The sequence below is a fragment of the Cynoglossus semilaevis genome, chromosome 13 (genome assembly GCF_000523025.1).
Source record: "Cynoglossus semilaevis isolate Cse_v1.0 chromosome 13, Cse_v1.0, whole genome shotgun sequence".
NCBI classification, from domain to species: domain Eukaryota; kingdom Metazoa; phylum Chordata; class Actinopteri; order Pleuronectiformes; family Cynoglossidae; genus Cynoglossus; species Cynoglossus semilaevis.
Genome location: NC_024319.1, coordinates 18876102 through 18899617, shown reverse-complemented (window position 1 = coordinate 18899617; position 23516 = coordinate 18876102). Strand labels below are relative to the sequence as shown.

At 38.5% G+C, this 23516-nt stretch overlaps 1 protein-coding gene across 1 annotated transcript in view; it reads right to left on the bottom strand.

Annotated features, from left to right (window-relative positions):
- The window catches only part of grik2 (glutamate receptor, ionotropic, kainate 2), a 127665-nt gene that overhangs the window by 80705 nt on the left and 23444 nt on the right, over positions 1-23516 (bottom strand). The window contains exon 2 of the mRNA XM_025061552.1: positions 562-729. Within this exon, the coding sequence (XP_024917320.1) occupies positions 562-729 (168 nt within the window). The remainder of the gene's footprint in view (positions 1-561; positions 730-23516) is intronic.

Sequence of the window (23516 nt, the reverse complement as noted above, 5' to 3'; positions counted from 1 at the left end):
TTGTAGCTTACGTAGGATATAAGTACTTATTGATTATATATCCAATATTCCAATTCTTTGTGCACCATGCAAAGCTAAAAGGTGTGACTAAGATAAATTTGAACCTGCTCTCAGGGAACGACACATACACCGCTGCATATCTTTGCATTGGCTCACCTTTGTTTTCTGGTTCTTTTTTATAAGTGAGCTGCTTAAATCCTTACGACTGAATACAGAGGTGCACAACTGATAGGAGACTGAAAAAAAAAGCTAACTTGTACCATTTTATTGGCCGTCACTGGGGGGCGAACAGGTCTTTGAATTACTGCAGCTGAGTCGTTACCTGGAACCAATCAATTCTCTTCGTTTACTTTTGAAGTGTTCAGCCGTCCCTCCCACGCCTGATTGTAATTGTCACAATCTAAGCCATCACAGCCCCCAAAACCTCTCACAGGGAGAACACATTTACATTGACAAGTGTCTACAGCCTGTGCAACATCTGCAATAACACATATTAAACTCTGTACACCCCACATACATACACACAAACACAGGCAGCTCTGCTTGAAAACTGTGACATACCTTTTCTGGAGGCCTCAAAGCTGTCGTAGATGTTTATCCTTTGGATGTCGTAGGTGAGCGTGGTGTTTGGCAGTAGAGTTCTGTTCCTGTTGATTGTGTTTAAAGCAAATTTAAAGGCCAGTTCCTCAGCACCTGATGGTCCACTTTCCACTGATTCAAATATCCCTCCTGGAAGAGAAGGAACACAAAGAAGGCATTAGTGATTAAAGTCAGTCACAGGAGGGCAGTAGGAGGCCAATCTTCCACTGTTCTTAACACACCATTTTATCCAGAAATCTTATATCCAAAGACCACTTAAAGGACACTACACTGATGCCGTCCACTCACACATTCAGGCGACACATTGGCAGCTTTGTTGTTTTTTTTCCATACGTCACACATTTACACACTGCTGACACAGAAGGAATCTCGGATTAAGTGTCGTGACCAGGGAGTCGTTGACCTGTAGAGAAGAACCAACGACCCACTCTATCACCACATCAACTGACAGAGAGAAGAATTTAAACTGGGAATCAAAACCTATTAAAATCATTTGTATTTTTTAAATGGTGTGACACTGGTTGTGAGGATGCTCAAAGCAAACACCCCTGCAAATACTTTGATGACAATAACATTTCTTCTTCATTCTTGGCATTCTGATTTTTATTGTTTTAAAACACCTTTAAACTATCTGTATTTTGAAAAAGCTTCCATTTGTTGGTATGAAGTTGACATTTTTTAATGATGTTTTAAAATCATTAATTTGAGGATAAATATTGCACAACAGAAAAAATCTTATTATGGTTATAGTCAACTAATGGAGAATATATGTAATCTACTTCTTAACTGTTTACCAGAAGTCAATAAGCCTGAAGGCATTTATTAAAAAAAAAATTAAAATGTGCACAGACTGCTGTTGCATAATCAGCTGGGGGATAGAGCATGTTGGAATTCTCCTCTGACATGCAACAAGGCCTGGAGTCCTTTAGTGCCCAAATTCAGTCAGAAAGGAAATCTAGAGTAATTTCTGTGACATATCAGTGTGCAGACAAAGGCTGTGCCGACCTCTGATAAAGGGAAAAGCCAACCATGATAAAAATCGTGCAACTCTGAACTCTATAAAACATGGACTCAGGATATTTAACATCCCTCTTACCTTTTCCTGGTCTGTCTAAGTCTTCTTCTTGTGTTTGACTCCAAAATGTTCCATACTGAAATATGGTTTACTCCTAATGGATCCTATTGATTCATCGATTGTTATTTATGAGTACTCTAGTGAACAGTTCACCCACGTTGATAGATTTTCACCGGGTTGCTGATTGTAACCTTATAAAACACAAGTATCTTCCAATAAAACTTAAACTGATCTTATTTCCACATTTTTTAAAAGGTGGTTGTAATCATTGATTTGTTCAAACTACATGCATCAAATAACCCTTTTATAGGCTGGGAGAATGTTTTTTGTTTTTTAAGAACAACAAAAAAAAAAGGTTACAAGAAATAAAAAGGTTCTTGGAGTTTTTTGTTGCATAGGTAATAAACCTTTAGGTCCACAGGGAGATTTACTCAACTGCACAAAGTGGTAAATATTAATTGCTTTAGAATCACAAAGTAATGCATATAGGTAAAAGCCTTCTATAGGGATGCCTGCAGTGGGAAAGTTTATCAATTGAAATACAGTATATTCCGTAGGGAATACGTTTGTCCTGTTTTTGAAAGCAGCAACATCTGACTGATGGTCAAAAAACACAGCAGGTGATAGTCTCGGTCAATCTACAAGAGTCAGGCAAAAACATTTTATAAAGCGTTTGTTATGTGAATAGATGCAGACCATCCAAAAAAGGTCAACATTATGAACATTATTTTCCCACTTTCATACTCCTGATGAGATGAAGAGAGTTATCTATTCTGTTCTTTGGATGCATCCCAACTGCATATGATTAAAGCTGTAGCACAGGCTTTAAATATCCCCACACTGTGTATCAATGACCCATTAGCCTCATGATAGCCAAACGCGAGCTGATCCATTGAGAATTCATTTACAATAATGCGTCCAGCGTGAAGCGCCGTGATGCATTCTTCCTCAGAAAGCCTGGGAAGTGTGTTTAAAAGTGCAGCCTTCCGAAGCTACAGCCCTCCAGTGAATACATCTGACAACCAGCAGATGAATGGACACAGAGGAAGCCTGGAGAGCAGGTGGTGGGGGAGGTTTGAGTTTTGAGATCAATGTGCTGTGATTGGCTGGCAAATCAATCAGTGGAGCCCTTGTGGACTAGTGGAGAGCAATGGTAAAGGATTTAAGTGTTTTATTTCGGTTAGCCCTATGGCCTGGCACTGTGGGCTCAGTGTCAGTCAGGCAGAGCTGGGCTGCCTGCTTTATTTACTCCATCTACAGCCACTCTGGTCTCCTGCAGTCTGGACATAATCCATACACACTTCTGCACAAGTACTGCAGGCCACTTCAGTCCAAGACGATTACCACGACGAGCCAATTGTAATCAATGTCTCCTTACACTACCTTCAACATAGGATTCTTTAAATATTGTCTCTTTTAAAGAGGAAATCATTTAGTCTGTGTGCTCCTGTAGCTCAAAGCAAATACTGAGATCCTTGAAGGCAACTGTAAGGCAGTCATTTTTTTTTCTTTTATTAGTATTCATCTCATGGGAGCACCCTATTTTGCATGTCATAATGAGTTTGAATGAATTAATAAGCATCAGTTAAGCGGGATGTACTATAATTGGAAAGTTGAGTGTTTGGAATGGCTCTGTTCACACATGAGAAGCAACGTTCCCCTGCTGAGAACCTTTACACTGTCACTGGAGTTAATCTGGACTGTAAATATGGAGATGAATCACCAAAGAATGACGAATTAGTGAATTAGAAAGATAAGTGTTTAAATTTGTTCATCGGAATATGGATTTAGAAAAGTCTGGTGAAAACAACTGCTAAACAAAAAAGCATCAGGGCCACATAGACAAATAGGGAAGAAATTATTAGCCTCATACAGTATGTTGTAAATACCTGTCCATCATCACCTGTAAACATGTGACTACTGTATGGCAAAAGCAGTAAATTGCCTGAAAAAACTCTCCTTTAGTGACTGTGATTCTAAATTCAGATCTTAGAAAGTGTAAAACTAAAACTTTTGATTGAGACGGAAAAAAAAAAAAGATTTTCCCATCTCCCACTCAAAACAATCAGACTAGACGATATCTCAAGAATGAATAAAACAGATCTACTTTGGCTACACTTTCCAGACACAAACCTCATCCATTTTTTATGTCTGTTCAGTTGATAATCTAATACAATTCTGCTCCACAGTCTGTAGCAGAATGTTTCATTTAAATAAATAATCAGCTATAAATATTAATAAATAATTATACATATCTGTCGCATTGCATGTTGAATACACACTGAATTGCAAAGCTACGCAAATAGAAAACAGCATGAAGACACATCATCAGCACATCTTCATTGCTGCCAATGATGTAAATAAAGAAAAGATTGTTGTTGATGTGTATTTTAATTTTAAATTCTTTATAAACATCTACTGTAGAAAGATGAAACACAAAGAGTGGGAAAAGGTTTGTTTCTTATGTCGGCACAGGCTGCAACAACAGAACACCTGAAGGTTAAATAAACACATGTAGCTCGGCGGACGTGCGTCTGAGTTGTCTGTACTTTGTATTCCTGCCATCCAGCCAGACCTTTCTTCATGCATTGTGAGAGTAGCATGTTTGACCCCAACAATAGACTTAGAAAAGAGTCACAACAGAGAGGCACTCATCTAAAAACACTGCAGGTGTTATCGTTTGACGACACGGTGTTCTTTGGCACCCACTTTACCCATTGTTGTTTGAAGCTTGAAACACTAGAGAAGAAAAAGAAGAAGAGCCACAGAAGCGCTCATGGACGACTGAAGAGAGTCATTGTTGCCGTGCAAAACAGATGTGGAGATTTCTTGTTAAAAAAAACTGGACTACGACTATTTCAGCAAAGGAAAATAAATACTTCTTATGGAATTTCGGTGTTTGTTAAAAGTCTTCTCTGATCATTTTGTATCAGTGACTTGAACTTAACAAGTACAGCAGTGCTGCAGACTGGTTGATAAACTCTGCAAATTGACAGTCTTTTAAAAACAAACAACTCTGGTCAGAACCAGAGACCGGAGAAATCCATCAGCACTCCATCAATCCAATCAGATGACAGTGGACACACAATGACCACAGCACTCTCAGCCGTCATCGCCCGTCTGAGCATTAAGCACAGACAATCAGAATGTTGCCTCCAGGATTGATCAGGGAGTACTCACGCAATAAGCTACTTAGGGCGCAGTCTCTCAGCAATTGTGGAGAGAGGCTAAAAGGTGCAGTTAGGCAAAAGGCCAGGAGGGGACAAAACATCCTTGGCTGCCTAAAATCACTGTAAACAAGAGGCATGGAAACAAGCATGGAAATAACAGCTGTTACAATGTGCTCAAATCACCTCACAATCATGTACAAATTGAATATTTGGCTTTAATTTTATTTCATTTTTATATGCAGCTGGAGTCTCTTCTCCTGATAATGGGATGTGACTTTTATTCAATTCTACGCTGTTGTTAATTTTGTTGTTCCAGAATATTTCTGAGTGTAAGCTATGTGGAACACAATTCACCTAACAGACAGGACATGGGCTTCAACAACACATACTGTATAACAGGCTGCAGGTACTACCATGGCACATTACTTTACTCCATTCTTTTGTTTTTGAAGCTCTTGAAGGTTCTTAAAATGTGTGGAGGAACAATCCACATTATGTCACTAAGAAATGATGTTAGAGCTGAAGCACTGACCAAAACACCTTTTCAAACACTCCAGGTAATTGTTTTTAGTTCTGCTCCCAGGATGGGTATCAAAAAAGCATTGCAACTAATGGAACCTTGCAAAGAATTCTTCAATAATAATTTTTATTCTGCATTCTCTATTTGCTGCAGACCTGTAGTCGAAATTGCCCTGGAGGTGTCAAGAAAAGTCAGTCCCCCCCAAAAAATATCAGGTTGGATTTGGTCAGGAAGGGCAACCCTGCCAAATCAGTTTTTGTGGAATACTGATCGCCCTGCCTACCCCTGATTATTTGATCTTTTCTGAAAGTTCAAAAAAGGCAAAGAAACAAAATACAGCCACGTCTTAGAACCAACAGGGAGTCTGCAATTTTAAATTTGAAGAAAACCTCTGCTGATTTGGTTCGAATACATCTAACGATTTCTACTTGTTTAGATGAATTGGGTCTGTGCACTCTGAAGAATCTGTAGTTAAAATTCGGGACTTGTTTTTTTTTTTTTTCCTTCACAGTTTCTCTGTGGTGTGGCTTTGAACATTTCCTTCAGTAGGATTTATTACAACCATACAGATAAATTCTAATAGTTCCTGTGTCATGACCTGCAGAAAGTGGTGCTGCACTGCAGTTCCCTGTATTAGTGAACACAGTGGAACTCAACATCCTTCAGGCTTTTTCCAACCTCTACAACATCCATAGACAGATGTTAGCTTAGCTTAGCTAGCTGTGGCCTTACTTCCATCACACCTGAACCTGAGCATGTATAGGTAGATGGTTACCATGCACAGCCGAGCCCAGCTCAAATACAGGGTTTCTATGAAGTGCTGTGTGTTTTCCCAGTAAGTAACTGATATAACACTAGCCAGTTTTTACACAGCCAATCACCAACAAACAAATGTGACTCCTTTTAGAGAACAGCCTGTGGCAACAACCTTACAGCAAAAAGATCACTGTTCTAGTCATGGTGATGACTGATGGGTTCTCCGGAGACTGTGGTTACTACAGTCCAAAAACATTCAGATGGGAGATTAGGAAAGAAAATGATGCTTCTAATCTTTAGTTTGTTTGAAGTCATGTCAGATTAGGCCACATGGTGGAAGAGTAGTTGGTGATTTTGCCATTCAACAAGACACGTTGGTTTTCATGTTGTCCCCCACAGTCCAAACATGGAGATTAAAGATATGGTTAATATTTTACTCCAAGATTGACCATTAATTTCAATATAAGTGTAAGTGGTTCTCTGTCTCTATTTGTGGCCCTCCAATGATTTGCTTATTTTCTTTGGTGCCCCCCACCCTCACCTAATAAATGCCCTTCACCCTCGAGTCCCAGGAATTAGACTGAGAAAATGAATGCATGGAAACCATCAGTCATGTTGAACACTCTTATTCCTGTGCCCAGGTTTGTTGCTAAATACTAAGGTTGAAAATCTGAGCTGTAGTAAACTGTTGGTTGTAAGTATAATGATAGCTTTTATATATTTTTTTAAATTCTAATTTTTGAATCACTTCAGCAAATCCACGTTCACTGACAGTGCAAAAACTCAGTACTGTCAGTACATTAAATGAAAAAGAAAATACTTCAAATTTACTTCTATCTCACAAATTAACGTCCTCCATCTGAGGCACTGACTCCTCACTCTCTACCATCTTCCTCGCTGACGACAGAAGTCATCAACTATCTGAATTATTATCCTCCCTCTTGTTTTTCATGAAAAGGACAGAAACTGATATTAATAGTGTTTGGGCTTGTTGTTCTTTCTTAGCGGAAATTATTTATGAGAAAAAAATACCCCCCCCCCCCCCCCGCACCTCCTATTACCAATCTCAGCACTCATGCTGCCTCTGTTGTTGACAGCTTGATGGTGATCAGTGTCAGGATACAAGTGCTACAGAACAGGAAGCGTAGCATGACGAGCTCCGAGAGCACATTCCATCTTTATCACAGCTGACACTCTGCTGCTGCACTGGACAGGGTTTGTCGGGGGAGAGAGGAGGGAGGGAGGGAGGGAGGAGGAGACCAGATGGATGCATGCAGCGGAAATGTGCAGCATATGAATGTGAAAAGAATACAGTGATGTTGAAAACAAGGGAGCAGGATGATGATTTTCACCAGATAGAAATTTGGTTTCAGGCTTCACATAAGCCAAACAGCTGCGGTGCCCAGGTGGACCAATTAGAACTCTACTGTGAGTTGGACTGAATACAGCACCTGACCTGGTGCACACAGAGAGAATTGATGTGGCATAGCCTCTTTATTGGACACATTTAAATATGCAAAAATAAAAATGTTCTGGTAATAGTTACTTTTACTGTTACAGTATGATTATCCTCCTTGCATCTGACATTATCCATAATTCTGTTTTAGCTTGGGTTTTTTCCACATAAAGCTTGTTGAGATCCATGCCAATCATGCGCTCTCGTGAATTTGTCTCATAGAGAGATGACATGCTGTAAAGTTATCCGTTTGCAGAGCCAGCAGCTTGTAACTTTTTAATAGCATTTGTATGGCACAAAGCCTTGTATACTTTAGGGAGCTGTCTGCAGCAGTTTGTGTTAGGTGTAAAAGGGAAAGATTGAAGATGTTCCAACACAGAGAATCGCATGAAAATTGCAACACGGTTGTCATGTAAGCTCTGTCACTCGTCGACTTGTTTATCTCTCAGCTGCTCCTGTTCCCTTCTTCCTGCAGTTTGTTTTTCGTTTTCTCTCCGTGTGTCATGTTCACCTGTCTCATTTTCATCCGACACCCAAACACAGATTACTGAAAGAGGTACTACTGCGTAAGACGTACTTTAAGGACTTTCTAATACAAGAAAATGGAAAGGCGTGTTCCGCTCAGTACGTTTACAAATGTCAGCTCTTCCCAGCCGTTGTCAAGCGCTTCCAAGGACACAAAATGTCAGCTTTTCTCCTCAGTGATAGTTTTAGTGAACTACACCGGGCTGAAAATGTCAATGAGCAAAATCACAATAGGAAAGGTGCACGTCCGAATCCACTGTGAAGATGTAGAAAGACAGAGATGTAGTCGCACAACACAAAGAAACTCATTTATTTCTCTCTTATGAACTGGTGACCCTTATCAACCTCCATGTAAAGTAAATTAGAATCTTCAGTAGAGTGAGTTAAGCTAAGGTTAGCATGAAAAGTGATTTGGAATCATTTGTGAAGTACAATGCATTGCAGCTTAAAGAAAGGCATTTACAACAATTTATAAACATGGTTGATGTATTTGTGTAATGTCTGTTCCACAATATGGTTTTAGTAATGATTCATTATTATTATTTTTGTTACTGCAAATTAGGATTGCCATTGCTGTTTGAAAATGAATCCAGTATATTTTTAATTTTTTTGAAACATAATAACACATCAGTCCTGCAGGCAATATTGTTATACACCACACACATATATTTATTTAAAAAAAAATTTAAACTATAAACATGAATATCTCTAAATACATCTGTTTTGAGTTGAAAGGAAAAGTGTGTAACAATCTTTACTTGTAGTAAACAATTCATAATGCTCATCTTCTTGTGCAGGAGGGGGCACTGTCTGTGTCTATGGAAACACTGATAGATGAAATTCATTTTTAAATGGTATCTTCTGTTGACCTTTGACTGTCCCGCTAAATTGATCACAAAAATATACCAATCTCTGGAGATTAGAACACACTATGCCCACTTTTATTTTTTATTTTTTTATCTTTCTCTTTTTATTGTATCATAGCTTTGATCTCAAACTACACACTATAGCACAACTGTTTAGAAAGACATTTAGAAAGCATGGCCTTCTTTTATTATCCCACCTCCTTCATGTAGACAGTTGGCTAATTTCCCGTGTGTTTACATGAGCATTTAGCCAGTCCCTATAGAAGCAGAAACAGATTGTTAATAGCACAGGGAGTAAATCTGTTTCTGTTTTTTCTATTCCTCTGCAAATCTATTTGCTTAACAATTATAAAACTCCCCATAGCTTAGAACAGCCAGCATGTTCACTCCCCTTCCTTTTAATGAGTGGCTTTGGTTTTGAACTCAACTGAGGTCCATTGATTTTCTGTGCTGAAACAACACTGTGATATGATCTTGAGTAGAGAGAAAAAAAGGATGAAAGAGCCAGAGGGGGTTAGGGCACATTTCTCCTGAGGCGATTTTCTCCTGGTTCTCCAGCCCCATGCTCTGTGACACTTCCATTGTGATCAAATCCTAGTCCATTTAAAGGATCAGCCTGGGTTTTGACAAGATATGAAGTCGTCTCGTCAGAGTAATTGATTTAGCAAAATGAGGAAGCTACAGCCAGAGGATGCCTGTGTACACAAAACAAACCATCCATTCCTCTTTATGATTCACATTAATTAAGGTATGCAGTTCCTGATGGCGCTGTGGCAGCCAGTCTATAAAGCCTTCCAGACATAATGGGATCAATACAGGATATTTAATGGCACTAATAGAGGTTCCTCAGGTCATGAAACCTGGGATCTCATATGCCCTCTGTGTCATGCCCTCCTGTCCCATTGGCTGATTTCACTTTAAACACTTTTTCAACTGTTCTGAACACATGTTGAGTGGCAGGTAGGGTTTAAAAGGAACACAATGAAGAATTTGCGACTGCAGAATTTTGCCAACCCCAACTCGAAATACAGAGCATGAGTGAAACATCAGCAGTGCATAACCATCACTGAGGCATCCTTCCATTCACACATCAGAGCCTGTGTTCATTAGGACAATTACTGTCAATGAAATCAGCTCATTCTGTCATCAGCACATCTCTGAGAACCCTGAAAGACGGCTCCAAGGCACAGCATCTCACAGCCTTGGCAAAAATAAAAAATATACACAAAAGTGTTTTGTCACATTATAACCTTTGATTATGCTGAATATTTCTAGAAAAAATAAATTATATTATTTTTCTTCAAACAAAAGCAGAACAGACATTGTAAATCAGGTGTAAAAAACCCCAACTTGGAATATTTTTAAGTCGTTTTAATTAAAACTGTATTTGACAAAAACTTCTTCCCTCACCTTTGTAAAAATCACAATGGTTAACAAATTGCAACAAACGTGGACTTGTTTTGTTTGATAAGTAATGAGAAAAAAATGGAGAGCAAATGAAATGTACAGAAATTGTATTTGCTGCCACGAGAAAACAGTGCTGTCAAGTGTGCAGTGAATTATAACCCCAGCAGGAGATAATTCAGATGGTGGGAGAGCCCTGGATGGAACACTGATAACAGAGAATAGGATGGCTGCTTTTTTAACAGATCTCCTCACAGCTGCATCTCTCATCTATGGGTAGCTGCTAGCATGGCCACATTAACACCTCAGGTCTTACATTTTCTCAAAAATTCAGCTGCATGAGGTCGCTTGCAGATTTATATTTTTAGATTTTTCAGTATTTTGAGTAAAACAGGAAATCACGTTTGAATATATCCCAATATATATTTAAGTGTTATGGTTACTCATTTCTAAACTACGGAGCCCCTAAACGGACATGGAGGGGGGGAAAAAAGAAACATGTCATTGCAATGTCAATATAGTGATTAAAAACTACTATAAGTAGCTCTAAAATACAAGTGTGTGACAAAAGTAGGACAAAATTGTCATTCTGTGCTGCAAAATATTGGTATCACAAAAGGTTCTGATAAACTGACCAGTATCAGAAAATGCAGAAAATAAATTGGAATTATTATTATTATTATTATTATTCCTGGGAATCTGGTTTCTGCACTGCATCCCAACTTTTAAGGGTTGCATCTGGACAGGCATCTGGTGTCATAATTTAGTTGGATTACTGTGCAGACCACCATTTTAACCTCTCATGAAGGGACATTTAAGGATAGTGGGTTTGAACTAAGGGACCATAACGCAACAATAAAAAGACAGGAAATTATAATATTGTAATATAATACATTATATATAAAGCTCAATCTATCTATCTATCCGTCTATCCGTCTGTCCGTCTGTCCGCCTGTCTGTCTGTCTATCTATCTGTAGTGCAATCTAGATGAAGACAACAAAGAGGCTCGACCTCCAGGAAGAACAGCTGCTAATTTGTATTTGTTGCTTAGCTTTAATATCAAACTCCATAAAGAGCATTTTATCACTTCTTTTAAAGTTCCCAAAGCGACATTTGCTTCTGTTATATTAGTCATCAATTGTAACAAAACTTTTACAATGCATCATGGATGAAGCCTGAGAGCAAGAGAACATTTGGTGAGACATATTTCATGAAAGTCGAACTTATCTCTGTGACACAGAAATAGAACAGGCTCAAACATCCCATCCTCTCATGTTTGTATAAGACCGGCAGGACAAATGTGTGCTAGAGTTAGCAGACAGGACTAGTTTCACAGACAGATCTACGCAGTGGTGCCTGAACGTGTCAGTGTCCACAGGAAGTCAGTATCTTTCCTCCAAAAAACAAATGTGACTTATTCTGACTGAACTGTCTATTTTATCAGTTTTCCGGCAGCCTCTTTGACCCCTGACACCTCTGTGTCTACAGAGTGTGCACATGTTGTCCATCCCACTGTCGTGCATGTCTTCTTTGAGGAGCTGAACAATAAACTCATCATGTTTCTGTGCACTCTCCATTAAGTGAACCGCTTCCTTTGCTCCTCGGAAGCCTCGTCTCTATAGTCTGATCTTCCGGTGTAATGAAATCACACTGCAGCTTCAAGGTCACAGCTGGGTCGGCTCCGAGCAATTTTTACCATTTGTCTCTCACAGGGCTTGTCCCAGAAGGTTTTCTGGGAATTGAGGATACAAGACTGAAGGCTGATGGAAGGATGATGGATGTTATGGAAACATCACAAGCTCTCAGATCCGCACACGGGCAAAAACTCTCAAATTAATTCTTTTAGTTTACAGATCTGCTGTTTCTCTCAGAAGCAAAGGGAAAATCCACATTTCACCTGTGCATTATACCACTCATACTAATTAGAATATTTAAAGTATGGACTGCTAAATGTGCAGTAAGATTAAGTTAACAAACACACAAATAAGATTATTTTTAACTGCAGTACAACATTTCCTTTAGCAGGTATGTATGATAAGACAGGAGAAATTCAGTATCGCTTTAAGTGTCCATTGTTGTTCCAGTACCCTGACATTTAAGCATACCCATCAAAACAGAGCACCGCATGTGAACTGAGAGCTGCAGCAGCCTTAGACCCAACCCCAATCCTCTCATTGGTTACAAAATATTATGACATCAGTCCCAAGCCAGTACTGCTCCACATACTGACCTTCTTCTGACCCAGGGTTTATTCATAAATGTATTCCTAGACAATAAAAAAATACATTCAAATAATAACCATAGTGAATAAAATTCACAGTAATTGAAAAACACAGTAAAATAATGTTGGCATAAACTAATTACATTAAAAACAACAGGCCCTCAAGATAATATGTAAAGTAAACACTACTTTACTAAAAAAATCATATCATATATTATGGTGCCAGCGACTTTGTTTTCTAGCTCAACTAGGTCTGTTGACTCCTTCTTCACGAACACTAAATAAGAAGATCACCTTCAGACGTAGATTTGCTCCACATGTTTTCTCACTCGCTAGAACACCATGAAATATGTCTGTGTCCAGATGTCTATACCGCAGTAATGATGATAAAATTCCCATTTCATTGGTTCAATGAATGGATTTTGAAAAGGTCGCTGGGCAGTGGTGTGCACTCACCGATCCCGTGTGTCTGCACACAATACAATCTACAAGTGATTTGTTTCAGTCCTGCAGCCATGCCATTATTCACACCGCTCTTATCACTGCCCTTTTCTCTGCCATTTCTTTTTTCCCATTACTCTCTTCTCCCTCCTTTGGAGATCAGTGGGTGGGCTGCCTTGTGTGCAAAGTGGGGAAAAAAAGCCAAGTCTGTAAGTACGAGCCATGGGATCCATTATGGTGGACTAATATATTAAGAGACATTTCAAACTGAATCACAGCAGGTGTAGAACAGCTCTCCCTGTGGGCAGGGTAAGGCATCTGCGATGACAGGCAAACCAAATTTCAGCTTTTCCTGGATGAATGAGGAGTCACCTCCAGTCACAGACATATGCTCCTGCCCTCCCCCCTCTGCTTTGAACTCTCCTCCTCATTGGTTCTCTCCCTCCTGACACCTGCACCTTTTCCATTTCCTCCATCCCCCTGTAGCTGTCATTATCTATATTTCATTTTTCTCTTTACCATCGCAAAAAATCATCTTCCACAGAGTTAGGTTTGAGGGAAGCAGAAATGTTCAGTGGAAGAAAAAGGGTAAGTGTGGACGTTTCTGTGTGTGTGCGCACTAAAGGAAAAAGAACGTAAAGCCGTCACAGCGGGACGAGCGTAAACGTTGAGATAATGGTTTCATTTGGAAACATAGCAATGAGGTCCTTGAAGGGAAAATCCTTTTGGATGTGTGTATGAGTTACCAATCTCTTTTCATCATCGTGCTGCCAGATCACAACGTCCCCAAAGCTTCAGCGACACTGAAAAAAACCTTTGCCTTTAACTAACAATGACAGAGGAGGGATGAGCTGAGCCCGAACAGCCTGTGGACATCTTTGAACATTAAAGACAACCATGCAGTGGCCCAGTCATGCTCAGACAAAAGGCATAAAAAGACCATGAAATAGGGCAGATTAAAATGAAAATTCAATTAGCTACGAAAGGTACGTGTGTGTCCCCGTGCGATTGCATTATTCCACTAGCAATAAAAGCACTAATGTCCAAGTTGGCTGTCTGAGGTGCCTCAAAATGGCCAAAAAGGAAGAGATGAATTGCAAAAAAAGAGCTTTGTAAATATTCATAAAGGCTTTAAAAGTGGGTAAACGTTTCCTCTTGTACCCATAATGCAGTGTAGCCTTTCTCAAGACCATTAGCATGAATCTGCAGGAGGAAGTTTCTTGTGAGGCCTGTGGCTGAGTGAAACACAGAGGCTGTACGTGCATGTGTGTGTTTGTGCATTTGTGGCACCTGCTCTTGGCAGCTGCCTTTTTCCTGGAGTCAATAACCATGATGGTGGAGGTGAAAGCAGTATTTACCAGTCACGTGATGGTGGTTATTCACCAGGGTTTGTCAGCTTTTGAATGGAAAGCCTCCAAAACAACATTAAATCTGTGGTATACAGTACTCTTGGCCGTAGCCAATGACATTACAGGTTAGTGTATTAATGAAAACATTTGAATTTAAATCTTTATTATTATTTTAAATTAAAATAAATAAATACATCACTAACCTGCACTCATGATATTTATTAAAGTTAAAAAGCTTATTTACGACCAACCAATCGGATGTGAGTACAGAAATATACCCTCAGTGATGCAGCCTTGATGACACAATGATCCTCCCACATATTGTAGTTCAGCAGAAAACATGACACAGACACAGGACGAGCACTGCCTCCCACATGAGCAACCAACAACAACACACACACCACTGCTTTCCATTAGCACCCACCTCACAACAACCTCACCTATTTCCACACATTCATTTTACATGCAGCAAACCAGTGTAAACAGAAGAACGAGTGTCTTCCCTAATAACTGTCACATTGTTGTTTCTAACACACACTTCCCAGACAAAGCTTGTGTAGAGCCAGGGACACATGGCTGGGTGTGAATGTTACGTTGCTAAAGGTGGGAATACGGTGGGCATGTTTCTCACTTTCTTTGGCGAGACACAGATGCCTCAAATGGAGCAATGTGAGAAGAATGTGGTTAAACTACCTACAGGTAGTGTAAAGAATGAGGAGAACTGTGGAGAGACACGACATGTGAGGACATATACATAACTATATCTGTAGAAGACAGATAACAGGGAAACATTGTTTAACAGTATAATTTGGTAATCTAGTTCAACACGATTAATAACTAATTCCTTTGTCTGGAAGCCTCAGTCATGTTGATGGGGTGAACAATATTGTCTAAAACTAGACTTAACAATGCTTTAAAAGTGACGGTGCCCATTTAGCTGAAGTCAATTTTAAATTTAATTGTCGTAGAAAATTGTCTGACTCAATCACTTATATATGTAAAAGAAAAAGGCTGGACAGATTGTAGAACCTTTCCACCAATTTAGCCAGTAGTTGGACCAATAGTTTAAATTACATTTATATAGATGTTCAAGTGAGGAGAAAATTTAACAAAAAATATACCAAAAGTGCTGTTAGTATGCCAGAATAAATTATAAAATATCTATGTAATAGATAACACCACCATTCAACAAAAATAATAAAAATAAAATAATGTAATAGATAATGTCACCATGAAGCAAAAATATCTGTTATGATAACTACAGGTTAATGTTTGAAATGCTAAAGAGTGGCCCTGTTGAAGATATGGCAGAAGAAATCAATTTCCAAAAGTTAAAATATTAATAATCAGCTTCTGCAGCAAACCAACCAATCCAAACATTGTTTTTGACCTGACACGACAGAATGAGAAATGTGTATATTTATCCGCTATGTAGAATATACTTTGACCTCATCATGAGGTACAAAAGAACAGAGAGGAAGACAGCTTTTCTTTTTTTTTTTTTTTTTTTTGAAGTGACAAAGACATCTCACGGGACATGTCTGAAACGTATGTAGGACAGGGGGAAGATTATAAATAGCTGGGGTAAAAATAATCGACATAACAGTTTTTTGATACAACACAGACAAGACTGTAGCTCTCTGTTCTAGCAGAGATAAACAGTCCCTTCAGCGCAGGAACAGGCACGTTACTCTCCTTTTGACAGAATACGACAAAGAAGGAAGGAAAAAAAAAATCAAAGAGCATGCGGACAGGAGGAGAGGAAAAAAGAGGGGAATAATTGTCACCAACGTAATCATCTTCAATAGTTAATATCCCAGAAGAAAATAGCTCGGTGCAGTGAAGTTATTTTCACCAGCAGGGGTTTGTGAAAATCCGAGGATTCGTCCGCACTTCTTTTCCTTCCTTAGTGAATCATAAACAAGGTACACACGCAGGAATAAGTAGGAAAACAACAGAAGACAATTGGATGTGGTGTAGTTACAGAGTGTGAAGGAAAAAATAACACGCTGTGCTTTGAATGGATGCATGGTTTTCTAGAAATCCCAGAGCTCGTGCTTCCATGCCTGGATCTCCTTAGCTTTTCCTGTGAGATTACTAAAGATGTAACTGGGCCATAAGGGAAACCTAATCCCTCCTGTGTATACAGTATAATATGAGCCTCATCTCCAGAGGCTCTTCCTATAGGGTGGCTTCTATATCACACTCACTTGAGCTCAGATGAAGTAGAAAAGTAGACCAAAAGATCTCTTAGTCATGGACCAAAGACTCAGCTCGTCGACAATGATTAAAAACATTTTCTGAAATATTTAGAAACGGCAAAATTGTTTTGATGAGTTGCTTTTTAACAGCATGAATTTCACACTTTAAGATTAGATTAATTCAGACCACTTAAAAAAAAACAGTTTTGCAGTCAAATCAACAAAATGAAATGAGACAATCAAAAAAAAAACAAAAACACAGATATTCTCACTCTCTAAATTTGCCAAATTACAGTGAGACTTGTTTTCAACACCTTTCCAAGTGTGGTTTATTTAAGCTTAGAAATGTTTGTCACATCTCTGTCAAATTTATAAAAAAGATCTAGTTTGTCTGCTGCAGGATCTGTCAACAACAACAAAAACATGGCAATGGCATGAATGGCTTTGTTGTTTTTAATTTTACCAGTCATGCCAATCAAATATGTCCAATAAGTCCATCTATAAGAGTTAGAACTGCAGGACTGAGTCACAGTGTCCATGCATTTGTGGAAAATCAACTCAGCTATGTTTCAAACAGGCAGCTGCAAAATGAAGAATCTCAATTTAAAGCACGAGGAAAGAGTTGTCATTTTAAATCTCCAGATTTAGTAAGTTCTGATTTTTAAAAAAGTAAGATAAACTATAAAACACAGAGTCTTCTAAACGGTAAGTAACAACCAGACACAATACCAACACACTGTTATATATTTGATGAATGATTTTATGAAGAACGTTTCCACCATTGATTTAATGAACTGGGATCGAAGCAGGTTGTGAGTTTAAATTCCCAAAGCTGTTAAAACCCACAGAACCATGTTGCCTGAATCAGTGCTGCCACAAATACCAATAACGCAAAACAAATTGTTTATTTTTATAAATATTTTATTTATATTTATTATTTCTTTACTTATTATTTAAGTTTGCAGTTAAGGTGGGAGATTTGCAGTTCATCAATCCCTCGAGCATTTTTCTGTTGTCTTTATTTAACATGAAAAGAGAGTGGGGGAAAAAAAAGAACAAACCAGGGAGGCAGTGTAATTCCCTTGATTTACTCACTGCTTTAGCTTCAGGGTGTGCACGGATGCAGGATCATCAACAACATTAGAGCACTTATAATAATTCAGGAAGTAATTACAGGCTCAAGCATCTTATTATCAATTCTACTTGCTTCCCTTTTTCAGCAGCTGGAGGAACTGCAAGTGCGGAAACAACACATTAACAAGGCAAACCTGCAAATAAAGACTGCATTCTCTTCTGCCACTTAAATCAGTGTGTGTGTGCATGTGTGTGTAAGGTCCAGCACATTATGAATCAGTAAATGAGCCTTAATAATGAAAACCGATTTTATACTTCTACTTAACATCTTCAGGTTAAGTTTTTCAAATAAGAACCTTCTAATCATTTCCAGGGTCAAGGGTGAAGGTGTAAGTGTGGTAATCCCAGCAGTCTTGGGGGTGGGCGGGGCACACCCTGAACCATTTACACTTGCATTCACACTGCTGGTCGATTCAGAGTTTGTAATTATTGTAATCTGCATGTTTTTACACCGTCGGTGGGAATTAGAATCAAACCAGTAACCTTCTTGATATAAGGCCCTTACTGCTCTTTGAAAAATGAATCCCAACGATGTCACGCTGAACAGATATCCATTAAGTATTAACTGTACAAATAATGATTCGATTTAACTGCAGTATTTAGACCGCCATCCGTTCCCTCCACTCCCTCCTCCTGCATCATTTATTGAGGTCAAAATAATGGTCTGGACACGTCTCTGATCATTATTATTATTATTATATTTTGGCTGACTATATTTCAGTACTATTTTTCTTAATATGATTATTCACACTAACACATCCAAGCCAAATTTAAACGACGCCAAATTGTGGTCACAGCAGAATAGCTTGTGGTTCCTTCAGATGTTCCCTCAGCAGTACTCTGCTTACTCTACTGGATGCCCTTCTTTATGGAACCCAACCCTGGATTTAGTACCAGATAAAACTGACCTTTAAACGGAAGGTTTGTTTGTAACCCCATTTTGACCCCTGCGACATTTTTTTTTCAATCACATGATCACAGCCATCAATCAAGAGGTGCCAGTTCACATATTTTTAAATGCTGTATTTTATTTGGACTCAATTTATATTCAGGAAAGTGAAAGAAGACAGTTGTTTATGGCTGTGTGTGGTAATAATAACAATAATAATAACAATAACAATAACAATAATAATAATAATATACAAGTTTAAAAATTAGTTGAAAAAATATTTTCATCATCTTTCTTAACATTGTTAAACAAATACTCCATCATTTACTACACATCTATACATATACATTAAAATTGCTGTTTTTATTATTATTATGCTTTGTGTAAATTCTGAAAACAAAAAATGTTTTTGTATTTTTTCTGCCTGTTTTGTGTGTGGCAACAATTTTCTGGCGTTTCTTGTTTATTTTGGGAGCTGTTTTTTTATGCCACTGTGAAACTTTCATGAACAGCTCTGCCTCTGAGGCAATGAGCCGTCTGCTGATCTACCTACACATTTCAGCGTTCCCATCTGATCAGACATCTGATCAGCACTTTTTTTTTAGCATATTTTCGACAACAACATCTTGGTATTGTGAAACCAAAAGAACTATAACCCTGTGTGCACGCGCGCGCGCGTGTGTGTAGAGAGATTACAGTGTCTAGTTTTGGTTAAATTGTCTTATAGAGGTGCTAGTTTAACAGCTCTGTCTCCACATTGTGCTAGACTTCTACATGACCTCTTTTCGCACAGCCCCAGATCTGCCTCACCGTGTCATCTGTGGTATTAAACAGATGAGGGATAACTCCTGTGTGCATTTTTTGGCCCAGACAGCTCTTTCATACAGATTTACACTGCAAATGAAGACTGCTGATTTGTGAGCCTTTTAGCATCCCACAGTTATTCAACATGTCACCAAGTCTCAGCAATGCAGCATTAACACACTGTTTGTCTTCCTCCACTGATGGGCTTGCAAAGCACGGAGGGTTTGTGGTGTGATTTGTAGAGGTTTTAAAGGTAAGACTCTGTGACTGAATCTAGAATAACTAGGCTCGTACGTAATACAGACAAATGGCTACATCATTAGCAGTGGGTGTAGAATGAGGCCATGTAAACAACAGTGCACTGCAGTGTGGTTAGATATATATGTTAAGGTAAGGAGAAAGGAGACACATACTACAGTGTACTACAAAAAAAGTTAAAAAAAAAAGAGATAATGGGAAGCAGTTCAGAACAAGCATGAAACCAAAAGTAAAAAGAATTCTGATACAGTTATGCGTACTTCAAACATAAAAAAATGAATGTCTGTTACTTTTGCACATTATTTAAGGCTGGTTTACTGAAACATAACCTTCTATAATTTACGTAAAGTTATTTCTTTTACAATTAGACCAAAACACAAAGAAATTATCTCCAATCCATTCCAAAATGGACAGAGCTTATAGGTGACATAGATGATGAAGATGCCCATTGGTATTTTGCAGTTATTTTTCTTCCAAACTGTTTCTATTTTTTTTTTTTGTCTCGAACAGTGACCATCAACTGGCGGCCTGCAGGCCAAATCAGGCCAGCTAGTTCACTGCATGGTATTTAATTCATTTTATTTGACCCATGTTTCACGAGGAGCAGTTGAATCACCAGCGGACATATTTTTGTTTTTATTGCAGTTCCAGGATGTACCCCAACATTTGCTGAAACATGGCCTGTGTCTGTAATTGTTAGCGCTGCATTTATTTTTGTTGTTGTAGGAATCAGTATTTTAACATTTTCCTCCTGCAGGGACAGCACATGTAAATTATCTTTATGGCTAAACCTTGTCCCAGCAGGTTTTTCTGTACTCCTTTAAACAAAGTAATAAAATAAATGAGTGGGTTAATCCATATCAAAAGATAATGTAACGCTTGTTGCCAAACACATTTTCCATTATCTGACTGAGGCAGTCTGCACTGTGATGCAGGTGATTCAGCTGAGCACTGCTCTAATCTGAATAAGTGGCACTTAATGCTGAATGGTGGTGTTATATAAGACCTCAATCCTCCAGAGGGCTACAAACCCAAGCCACCAACAGCACACTGTAGCAGCAGCAGAACAGAAATCCTAAAAACTGTAGATACAGGGACAAAACTCCTTTTTTTTTCTATCTATCTTATTAACATATTATTTACTCACGGTGGTGCCTGGGCATCTGCTTGCCTTGCTGAGAACATGTGCATAATTTATTATGTTGATTGAATATCAGATTTTACCTGAGGCGTCACACCTGTTAGTCTGTTGTAGCAGAAATACTGTATCAGAGACCCTGGGCTGATTAGTAGTTCAATTTCTAATGTTTGATTTAGATTTAAGAGAAAGGTATTTGTTTATTTTTTTATTTGAGTTCATGATTCACTTTGTGATGAATCACGAACCACAATTCTGCGTGAACTTCAAAGAGCTTTTACTAGCCTTAAAATTATTTCTGGACTTCAGAGATGTCAGTTTTACTTGAGTACGCTCATGTATTGCAAAAGTATTTGATCCATCAAATATGTTACATCTGGTCTCATTTGTAACCTGTATTTTAAATGTCATCTTAAAACCCAAGAACAGATATACTGTAGTTCTGTCGCATTTTAAAAATAGCAAAAAATAAATAAGAGCTCCGATTGTGATGAACTTAGAGTCAGTAGTCCCAGAATGATACGACAAAGTGACACCTGTCTCTGATACAGTGATCTGCTGCTGCAGTTTATTAAAGTGATTTGTTTGTGTGTTTCCATGTCATCGTGGAGAATCGTCACATTCCTCTGCAGGATCTGTCTAATGGGACGTGAGCCTTGAGTCGTGACACAGTTTATATGCTGTAATATCAGCACACAGTGATGTCATGGCTGAAGTGTGTTGGGCACAGCACTGTGTTTCCAGCCCGTCTGATCAGAACTTTCATAATACACAGCCGGGCGAAGAGAGTCTGCCTCTTAAAATCTACCAGACAAGGAAAAGAACAGGATAAAAGAAGACAAACACAAACCCTACAGGTCATCAATCAATACTGCAGCCATCAATATTCACCACATGACTGCCCTAATGCCGGCCCATAGTTAACTAAGAGTCACAGTCAGTCCACCTCTCTCTCTCTCTCTGGCTATGAAGACCATAATAAAGCAATGTATGGTGTACACTCGATATACTATTGATTTACTTTTCTCCTCTTTTCTCATGTCTGCAGCTCATCTAATTGGGTCTACCATAATGAAGATTGAAAAGGAAAGTCTGAAGACAACATTAAGTAACTTCTCAAATATCTGCTCATCATTCTTTTGTTGATGAAAGCCAAGCAGCAGGGATTTATCAATACAAAAAATAACGAGCAGTAGAAAAAATGTTTTCTTCCCATGGCTTTTAGGTTTATATTAGAGGCTTGGCATAAAAGACAAGGGAAGAAAAAGATAGAGAGACCCTATTTTTATTATTAATTATTTTTATTGATTTAATTTAACCTCTTTTCCATTTGGCATGATAAATTCTCTACAGAATTGTGAACTTTAAACCAAAACTACTTTGATCCACTGCCGGGCACACAGTCACTGGAGTACAGCTCTGCAAAGAGCTTGAAAAATCAAGATGAACTGAAACCACTTCATCCTTCTACTTCCAGCTGCATGTCTGCTCATCACAGATACGAACATCCTTGAATATGCTGACAATAGACAGGAAGGAAGCTTTCAGACTATAGATGTAGGACACTAGATTGATTAAATAAGACGAAAAGCAAAACTACAATATATTGTAGAGACTAGTCCTTGTGGCAAAACCCAAATGAATGATTCAGATGAAAAAAGCAGGGATCTCCAATCCAACCAGTGCCAATCCATGGGTTATTTGCCGCAGCATGCCACAGTGAAAGAATAAATAATTGAATTAATTTAAAGAGGATCTTTTTCTTTTTCCAATTCCTTCCTTCATTTTAAGACTTTTTAAAAAAATAATACATCTTTCAGACTTTACACCAACAGAATAAAGTCTAAAAGATTAATCTCTAATTGCTAACAAATTGGTTCATTTAAGATCTAGAATAAAAGTATCATCTACTGAATACATGATGTTCCCAAGCCGGAGCAGATCATAGTTCTACATTCTGAGAAAACTGTCGTTTTGCTCATGAAAAACGTGCCTTACCTAAACAAACAAACAAAATACTTTACTCTTATTTGTAGCCAGGCCAGCTTCTCTGAGAGTGAAGTTTCTTTTTTGAATAATCTCCTGATAAACATATGCAACAAAGTTAATGGCAAAGCGAGGAATGGCCTCTATATTCAAAGGCAGGAGGGTAGTGTCGGATAGTCTCGAAATCCATTTGCAGCTTCACAGACAGATCACAACAAGAATGCTCTTCTATTGCACTATAATTGGAAGCACCTCATGTATTTACAATGTAGCAATGTTAAAATTAAGAAACGGACCTGATCCTTTTTTCAGTGCTCCTCTCACGGTGGGTTCACCTTGTCATAAAATCTCTATGTCGTGATCTACTGTATAAAGAGTTTTTTGCCTAAGATGTTGGATGAAAGTTTACAAGGTCAAAATGACTGCCTCAGGTTTGCCTCAGGTAACCTGCAGTGATAAAAAAAAAAAACACAGAAATCAGAGAGAGTGAGCCAAAAAAGACAAGATTAAAAAGAATGGTTAAAAAAAAAAAGTCAGTCTTAAAAAATAAAAAAATAAATAAAAAATTGAGCCTTCCCGTGTAAACAGACCTCAGGCTGTGAAGTGGCTCCAGTTTTTGCTCAGTGTAAGGGTAAGCAGTGTTAGCAGGTAACAGATGGCAGGCAGATCGTGGCACACTTTCTCTGACATGACTCTTCATTACCTTTACACAAGTCTGAGGC